This window comes from Podarcis cretensis (assembly GCF_951804945.1).
Source record: "Podarcis cretensis genome assembly, chromosome: 2".
Taxonomy (NCBI): domain Eukaryota; kingdom Metazoa; phylum Chordata; class Lepidosauria; order Squamata; family Lacertidae; genus Podarcis; species Podarcis cretensis.
Window position 1 is genome coordinate 67266213 of NC_137171.1, and position 9492 is coordinate 67275704.

A 9492-nucleotide genomic window follows, 5' to 3' on the forward strand; every position below is an offset into this window, starting at 1 on the left:
GCCCCACAGCAGCCTACGCACATCCAGGATGGGCGGCATCGAGACTGGAGGGCGTGGCTTTCAGCCTCGCTTCGCTCTGCATTTATCCCGTCGCCTCTGCTGCGAGGCTTTTTGCGCCCGGCACTGCGAGGCGGCTAATGCGGTTAGGGAGCTGCAATCCCGAAAGACCTTGCGGCGTCATAGAGACTGGCGGCTAGAGCGGAGGACGGGGGAATGTTTGTGTGTGTGTGCGCGCGCTAGCCTTCCGGGATCGCGCAACGCAGCTTCCGCTGATGCTGGCGCTGCCCAGGCTTGGTGGCGTTCTTCCGCCTGCTGCCGCCGCCGCCGCCGCCGCCTCCCTCAGTCTGCGCGCGCGGCTGAGCTGCGGCCGCGTCGCCATGGCGAAGAGCAAGTTCGAATACGTGCGGGGGTTCGAAGACGAGGCCACGTGCTTGCCCAACTGCTGGGTCGTGGTCCGGTTGGACGGCCGCGGCTTCCACCGGTAAGCCCCGCTTCAGCGATTGGCGGCAGCTTGGTTGCCGCTGGCGACGGCTCAGCCAATGGTGGCGGGAGGAGGGAGGGGTGGAGAGGTTATGGGCATCGTGCAAGGATAGGGAACCGGTGGTCGGATTTCAGGGTAGCAGCTGCCCTTGGGTATCGGGAGGGCTCCACCCAGAGGCGGGTTGCGGGCGGGGCAGTATCCTTGGGACACAGCTCCTTAGCCAAGACGGCCAGTGGTCGTAATCTGAAGACCACTGTGGGAAGCTTTGGTTTGGGAGGATTTCTCCGCTGGGAGTGTGCGCATCTATTTATTTCGTAAAAATTCTGGATCCACACGTCCTTCCACAGGGGGGACGTAAGTTTCCCTGCGGGAGTTGATTACGATGAGGGTTTGCCAAACGTGCCTTCCTCTTAAGCACCTTTTTTACTCCCCACAATCAAGTGGTGCATAAATTTTATGAAGCTAAGTTCGTAAAATTTATACACCGCTTGATGGTAGGGAAAACCCATCAGAGCACTTTACCAAAAAAAAAGCAATAAAAAGGCACTAAAAAGTTTACAACCATAATTTAAAACACTGGTGATTATAATAATAATTTTTATTTATTTATACCCCACCCATATTGGTGAGAAAGTTAAAACTGCATTATAATAGACTTAAGACAAATTAAAACTCATGCAATCTTCCTAAGCATCTAGGTAGGCTTGTCTGAAAAAGATTGTGTTCAGCAGGTGCTGAAAAGAATACAATATGCAGGGAGTTCGTGGGCCACCCCTCCTTTATTGCATCCACCTATCTGTTTCACATCTTGTAACTCACAAAACTCACTTCCAGCCATCCCCTATTGGTAGAACAGATAACAATCAGTATTGTCATGAATATTTGAAAAGCTGTAATGGTCCTGCTGCTTCTGTTTTTTAAAAAATAATATTTATTAGCAGTTTAAAGATTACAAAAGAAAAGAAAAAGAATTAAACAAGACAATACAATACAAAACAAAAACACCACACAACCCAAACCCTACAACATTGAATCAACCAAACAAAACAAAAACAATTTAAAACACATCCATTAATTTCAATATCATAACTTTCGTTCACTTGTTTCAGCGACCTCCTCACATCTCCCTTTTTTGTATTCCACTTCAATTAACTGTTTCAGCAATTCCTTTCCATCTTCCTCTGTTTTCTGTCCTGTAATTTATCTTAACATATTCTAACCCTGTTTTTTCCCCCTTTAATACATTTACAATCTGTCTGTACCTAATTCCTTATAACATTTCTGCTAAAGCCATATAACTTCATTCCATCATTTTTCTAACATTCATTAATTTTACAATATTTCTGTAAATAATCTTTAAACTTTTTCCACTCTTCTTCCACCGACTCTTCTCCCTGGTCTCGGATTCTGCCAGTCATTTCCGCCAGTTCCATATAGTCCATCAACTTCATCTGCCATTCTTCCCGGGTGGGTAAATCTTGTGTCTTCCAATATTTTGCGATGAGTATTCTTGCTGCTGTTGTTGCATACATAAAGTTCTGTCCTTCTTTGGCACCAGTTGGCCTACCATGCCCAGGAGAAAGGCCTCTGGTTTCTTCAGAAAGGTATATTTAAATACCTTTTTCATTTCATTATAAATCATCTCCCATAATGTCTTAATCCTTGGGCATGTCCACCAAAGGTGAAAGAATGTACCTTCAGTCTCATTACATTTCCAACATTTATTTTCAGGCAAATGGTAAATTTTTGCAAGCTTGACTGGTGTCATGTACCACCTGTAAATCATTTTCATTAAATTCTCTCTTGGGGCATTACATGCCGTAAATTTCATACCTGTGGTCCATAACTGTTCCCAGTCAGCCATCATAATGTTATGTCCAACATCTTGTGCCCATTTAATCATAGCAGATTTCACTGTTTCATCCTGAGTGTTCCATTTCAACAGCAAGTTATACATTCTTGACAAATTCTTAATTTTAGGATCTAGCAATTCTGTTTCCAATTTTGATTTTTCCACCTGGAAGCCAACTTTTCTGTCCAAATTATATGCCTCCATTATTTGGTAATAATGGAGCCAATCTCGCACTTTGTTTTTTAATTTTTCAAAGCTCTGCAGTTTTACTTTGTCTCCATCTTGTTCCAAAATTTCCCAATATTTTGGCCATTTGGCCTCCATATTGAGTTTTTTCTGTGCCTTCGCTTCCATTGGTGACAACCATCTTGGGGTTTTATTTTCTAACAAATCCTTATATCTTATCCAAACATTAAACAGTGCTTTTCTAACAATATGGTTTTTAAACGCTTTATGTGCTTTTACCTTATCATACCACAAATATGCATGCCAACCAAATACATTGTTAAAACCTTCTAAATCCAGCACATCAGTGTTTTCAAGAAGCAGCCATTCTTTCAGCCAGCAAAAAGCAACTGATTCATAGTAAAGTTTAAGGTCTGGCAGGGCAAATCCACCTCTTTCTTTAGCATCAGTTAATATCTTAAATTTTATTCGAGGCTTCTTGCCCTGCCAGACAAATCTGGAAATATCTCTCTGCCACTTCTTGAAACAGTCCATCTTGTCTATAATTTGCAATGTTTGAAACAAGAAAAACATCCTTGGCAATACATTCATTTTTATCGCAGCAATTCGACCTAGCAATGATAGCTTCAAATTTGACCATATTTCTAAGTCCTTTTTCACTTCAATCCAACATTTTTCATAATTATCCTGTCCTGCTGCTTCTGAATAAGGAAAGGAGGAATGGAAGGTTTTCATCCTGCTTAAAAAGACACTGAGCTATATGAGTTACAGCTAGGATTCTTAGTAGTGCCTCAGTGGAAGTAGTTTTACTGTTATGTACTGAAGTTCTCACCTTGGGCCAGCAGGGGGAATACTGTAGATAGTTTTCACTTAGGTCCACATATGCAAATAAGGGATTGAAAGTGACTTTCAGTGATTGGATTATTACAGAAAGTGGTTACAGTTGCGTTGTAGTGGAGCTCTATATAAGCAGGCTGGCTGAACCCTTTAGTTCAGTTCTGTTGTGGCCTGTGAATAAACAAGAGCTGTTTGAAGAATTGCTGTGTCGTCTGATATGTTCACACACAACTTAACATTTACCTTCCATTTGGCAAAAATGTGAAGAAGTTACAAAAATCTGCTGTTTTTAATAAATTATAAATTAGTATTGCAACTAAAACACAATGGGATGCATATGGGATCCAGTCCAAAATTAAAAAATAAAAACACGCTGATAACCACTTTAATAACTTTGACAAATTTCATTTCTTTGTATTTTTCCCTTTTTGAAGCTTTGCCGAGCAACATGGTTTTAAGAAGCCTAATGATGATCGCGCTCTTAACTTGATGAACAAGTCTGCACAGACAGTAATGCAAGAATTAGAGGATATTGTCATTGCCTATGGACAAAGTGATGAATACAGCTTTGTTTTCAAAAAGAAAAGCAACTGGTTTAAGAGAAGAGCAAGGTAACTGGTTTTAGAGCTTCTCTCTCCTCCCATCCCAACCCAATATTTGCATATCTACTCTTCATACAATATGTTTTAAATATAACCAGTTTGTTTATATTTTATTATATAGTTATGCGGACAATAACTCATAACAATTCTGATTTGGTAAAAAATGGCAGCTTTTTAATAAGTGCTGTGTAAAGGCAAGGGGTGTACTATTTATTTTGCTTAAAATTCATTTTCATCTGAAATATAAAAATTTGACAGCTGTTGTATGCATGCAACATGCGTTGCTTTTCATAGATTTGGTAATGGCCTCCTTTCATGTTCATGCAGTAATAATTGCAGAAAACAAAAGAAATGCAACCAAATTGGGAGGTGGAAGGGTTTTGGTGGGTTCAGTTCACAAGGTAGGAGAGCAAGTAACAAGGAATGTATACAAATAAGCTTCAATTTGCACATTTTCATTGGTATAGTCTTTCCATTTGGCTTAGTAGGTGGTCATCAGCTGCTGTTATTAGCATATGATATGCTTTAAGAATGACAGTATACTGCGGTTTTCATTCTATGTCATGATTTCATTGATGCAATCAGCCATCCAGTCCTGAGAGTTGACTGAGCACTATAATGTCTGATAGTTCAGCCCGCAAATGGCCAAATTCATAGAATCTTCATTTTCTGTTATCCAGTTTTCATATGCATGTGATGCTCTCAACCTCCTGGACTTGGAAAATGTAGGAGTGAGTCATACAGATCTGGAAAACTCTGAAACATTCAGCCATTAATGGTTTACTGTAAATGTGCCTTTTAGTCTGTTTTACTGCTTCCTGCTAGTGCTGGGAGGAAACAAACCATGATTTCTGTGTTTTAAGTTTTGTATCTGAACCAGGAATAAAGGTTTCTTTTATTCCCAAGCAAACTGAAGTATAGCCAAGGTTTATTTTTGGCTTACTGGTTATGGTTTGTCAGAAGAGAACAAGCCATGATCCACGGGTTGGATGTAATGCTTAGCCAGGGATTGTGTTTTGTTTCCTTTGTGCACAAGCAGGGAAGAAAGAAGGTGCTCTCTTGGGCATGATCATGGTAAAGTATTAGCCATGGCTTTTGATGATGCGTGAACATAGAGTACTCAAGTGTTTATTTATTTGTCAGTGCTGTAGTACTGATGTTATTAACTTTCACTTCCTTTTTATTTTCTGTTTACAAGTAAGTTCATGACTCATGTGGTCTCCCAGTTTGCCTCCAGCTACGTTTTCTATTGGAAAGATTACTTTAAGGACCAGCCTCTTTTGTATCCACCAGGATTTGATGGGCGTGTTGTGTTATATCCTAGTGACCAGAATTTAAAGGACTATCTTAGCTGGCGACAAGCTGATTGTAAGCATCTCTTACACACATGAGAAACCTCCATCAGGTTTTTGTGTTTGTTTGTTTGTTTGTTTGTTTGTTTGCATGGGTTTATGATTGTTGGTCAGTATTGCCTGTAGTTACAGAGAGTTATCCTTCAGCTGGGATATTCCAAGACTTTAGTTCTTACACACATAGAAAAAGTTAAAACCTTGGAGAGGATCCAATGTTATGCCACGATGGGAGAGGCATTGCTTTCATGTCTTTCCCCCCTGCATCCCAACGGCAGCATGAGAAATGCAAACAGTGTTAATATTCAATTGTGTAGTAAGATGTGAACCCTGCTGCTGCCTTCAGAAGTGTAGTCAATGAATGTAAAAGGCGCGACAAATAAGATGGACAATCACAGCAACCCACATTGTTGTTCTCCCTTCACTGCACACAGCAATTTACTTGCATGTTTTCTTCCACCCCACCTTCCCCCACCAATTATCTGGCTACCTGACTGAGTAGTGTTTCCATGAAATGGATAGCAGTAGTTTTAGATTGGCTGGATGGTCTACAGAAACGCTCATGTTTGATGTGACAAAAAAACTGCATAGCAGGAAATTTTATCCACTTTAAAAACATGTCACAGGAACTGTTGGTAGGATAATAATATATAAAACACTGATAAATACTGAACCAAAATACTAGACTTAGAAAAAAGGCATACTACTATTTTTACAATATCATATTCATATAATAGTTACAGGTAGGTAGCCGTGTTGGTCTGCCGTAGTGTGCATGCACACGAAAGCTTATACCAATGACAAACTTAAAGGTAAAGGTAAAGGTACCCCTGCCCGTACGGGCCAGTCTTGACAGACTCTGGGGTTGTGCGCCCATCTCACTTAAGAGGCCAGGGGCCAGCGCTGTCCGGAGACACTTCCGGGTCACGTGGCCAGCGTGACATCGCTGCTCTGGCCAGAGCCAGAGCCAGAGCCAGAGCCGCACACGGAAACGCCGTTTACCTTCCCGCTGGTAAGCGGTCCCTATTTATCTACTTGCACCCGGAGGTGCTTTCGAACTGCTAGGTTGGCAGGCGCTGGGACCGAGCAGCGGGAGCGCACCCCGCCGCAGGGATTCGAACCGCCGACCTTTCGATCGGCAAGCCCTAGGCGCTGAGGCTTTAACCCACAGCGCCACCTGCGTCCCCCCAATGACAAACTTAGTTGGTCTCTAAGGTGCTACTGGAAGGAATTTTTTTATATTCATATAATAGTATACAAGTCCTTCAGTAACTACTGCTGTGGCAGAAAGCTTGTTCAATGTGCTTCCCAATGTAGTCTGATGTTTGTTATTTCATTCCTGCAGGCCACATAAATAATCTCTACAATACAGTATTTTGGACTCTTGTGCAGAGAGGTGGCTTGACACCTGTACAAGCCCAAAAGCGACTACAGGTATGAAAGTCTTCTTTCAAGATTATGCTAAGTAGTATGTTCACTCATGCTTGAGGTTTTATTGCCAGCATCATGTGCAGACATTCAAATTACACAAGTGTTATGGGCAATGAGAATTGGGAGTATGGATGAGGTTGAAGGGGTTTGTAAGTGACACATCATAGTGCAAGGGTGTGTGTGTGTGTGTGTGTGTGTGTGTGTGAGAGAGAGAGAGAGAGAGAGAGAGAGAGAGAGAGAGAGAATAGGTTACCTGGCGGCCAGATGCAGCCCAATCATCTTCTCAATCCAGCCCACAGACAGTCTGGGAATCAGTGTGTTTTTACATGAGTAGAATGTGTCATTTTATTTAAAATGCATCTCTGGGTTATTTGTGGAGCATAGGAATTCGTTCATTCCCCCACCCCCACAAACATCGTTCGGCTCACCACATGGTCTGAGGGACGGTGGACCGACCCATGGCTGAAAAAGGTTGCTGACCCCTGGGTTAGATCTTTTTTTTAACTATATCCAATAGCTTTATCTTCCTATCTCCATATTAGTATGAATATAACACTTGTCAAAGTTTAAAAACCAGGTGGAACAAATAAGGATTAACTGTTTGTCTAAATTCAAGCTGAAAAGGGGGCTAGTGGGTTTTGTATACTCCATCCTGTCTCCAAATACAGTGCTCAGATCCAGATGGAGAGGAGTCAGTGTTTTCATATGCCTGTGTGGTGGTGTTTTTATAAGAAAAAATACATATTTTCTCTTTATCCTTAGGGAACAGTTGCAAGTGACAAGAATGAGATTTTATTTTCTCAGTTCAGCATTAACTACAATAACGAATCATTGTTGTACAGAAAAGGAACTGTGCTACTGTGGCAAAAGGTAATATAATTTTGACAGATACCTATTTGTGTGTAATGCATTTTACAAACTGTTATACAAAATACTTACCGTACTTGGGAGGTAAGTGGTTTTTGACAGTCATATGTGTGCTGATTTTCCAGGTGTGTCTGCTTTTATAACATTATCACTGTTTAAGACTTAAGCCTAGAAATGTTCTGGTCTTAAGTGAAAAGGATAATTCCTCTGGTAACTTCATTCCTCAAATTTTAAGTAGTGAAGGTTCAATAGGAGCACATCTGCCACTGAAAGACCAGAACTTTACTAGTGATGATTCTAATTTGAGAGTTGTCTCATATTATAGTTAAAAAAGAAATGAAACTGGAATTGCCTTCTAGCCTACTTCAGTTCTGCGATTCTACATTAATCTGTCACCTGTCTTTATAGGTAAATCAAGCCATTAAAAAGAAAATTAAAATTCCAGAGGAAACGGAAGAGAAGGAAGTTGAAGTGACCCGGCCAAGGACTACAGTAGTTGCTTTGCACTGTGATATCATTGGGGATCAGTTTTGGGACCAGTATCCTGAAATCCTAGCTGATGATAGCTGACATTTGCCATCTGGATGTTGGTGTGAAATACTCCATACAGTTTACTCCTGCAAGGACTATGGGAGACGGATAGGTGACTGGCCCAGAATGGATATTTCAGTAAAGTTGTGTGGTGCACTTAAGAAGCCATGTAGTGCTTGTATTCATTTTTCTAGTTTCATAGATGTGTGTGTTTTCCCATCAAAATCATGAGGTGCCTTACAATAATATCATTGTCAGGTTGATAAACTTTTTACTTGAAAAGGAATGCCTTTAATTTAGGCTATGGCCCTCAAAGGCACTCTACTGGTACAAGTCCCATGAGATTTTGAGCTGCCCATTTAAAACTGAAAACATTTAAACTCCTGGTTCAAATTAAGTTCTATCATCAGGGAGCCAAGTTACAAATTATCCTAGTTGCTAATGTCTCTGGATTATATGAGTGATAAACAAAATACCCTAGCAAATGGCTGAAACTAATTAGGAAGCCTTCTCTCAAGTGTAAATTAGTTATGGCTTTTTTGAAAGCTATGGAAACATAATTTCCCTCCGTAATCATACATTTATTGTTTGGACTCTCTCCTTGCTGCTTTACTGATTATTAGAGAAGGTCTCGGGTGACCAAACTGGAATAATAAACTTATTGAATAAGGGGGGGCATCACAACAGGATATGTTTGTAGGTCATGCTCTCAATTTTCTGCTGCCTGGGAAACTATCCAGTTCCTGCTGTTGAGGATTGTGGCAATCAACTTACTGGAAGTTCTTTACTCTTCAAAAAAAAGTTTGTGTTGCGCTTCTGTATTCTTTGTGCCAGACCTGTGAAGTAATAAGACCTGTTCCGGGGTGGGAGGAAGATGGTGTGTATGTGATACTTTCTCTGACTATGCAGAGATTGGAATGATACATGCTGGGAGATAATGACAAAAGGGTTTTATGTGGAATATTTTGTTAATGTCATTCCATTCTTCACTCTCTGCCTTTCCTGCATTATCTTTTAAAGAAGACAAGGTCCCTTAAAGCCTCTTTGAAAAAAGATAACAATAATCAACCAATTTATCTAAAATGGTGGACATCTTCATTGCTATAGTTAGGTTAATCATTAAGAAAAACAACCTTCTAAGCAATATGTGTTTAAATTATTGCTGTCATGTTAATAAAATTTTGCATTGATTTATGGAATAATTCTCTTGTATAGTTCAGGAATCATGTAAGTCAATTCTCTATCACTGGTGCACTCTGCTACCTTTCATACATACAAATATCCTCACAAACATGCAAATAGATCTTTGACTTGAAGGCTTCCATGTTCGACTTTCTCTCCATCATGGTGGGCAGA

General features: G+C 40.6%; 1 protein-coding gene across 4 annotated transcripts; it reads left to right on the forward strand.

Annotated features, from left to right (window-relative positions):
* The first annotated feature begins 120 nt into the window (after nt 1-120).
* On the forward strand, nt 121-8300 carry THG1L (tRNA-histidine guanylyltransferase 1 like). Of its 4 annotated transcripts, none has more exons than XM_079964280.1 (6): nt 121-481; nt 3791-3967; nt 5157-5326; nt 6653-6741; nt 7501-7608; nt 8014-8300. In XM_079964280.1, the coding sequence occupies exons 1-6, from the start codon at nt 273-275 to the stop codon at nt 8173-8175; spliced, it is 915 nt and encodes a 304-aa protein (XP_079820406.1). In that variant the 5' UTR covers nt 121-272; the 3' UTR covers nt 8176-8300. The 4 variants fall into 4 exon arrangements, with proteins under 4 accessions (XP_079820406.1, XP_079820408.1, XP_079820409.1 ...); XM_079964282.1 differs by lacking the exon at nt 121-481 and adding an exon at nt 522-616; XM_079964283.1 differs by lacking the exon at nt 121-481 and adding an exon at nt 574-633.
* The last annotated feature ends 1192 nt before the right edge of the window (nt 8301-9492 follow it).

Bases quoted from the DNA above. Each gene is read 5' to 3' on its own strand.
- THG1L (XM_079964280.1), top strand. From the start codon at position 273: ATGCTGGCGCTGCCCAGGCTTGGTGGCGTTCTTCCGCCTGCTGCCGCC. The intron at 6,742-7,500 runs GTATGAAAGTCT...CTTTATCCTTAG, and splicing joins AAGCCCAAAAGCGACTACAG to GGAACAGTTGCAAGTGACAA. The intron at 7,609-8,013 runs GTAATATAATTT...CTGTCTTTATAG, and splicing joins CTGTGCTACTGTGGCAAAAG to GTAAATCAAGCCATTAAAAA.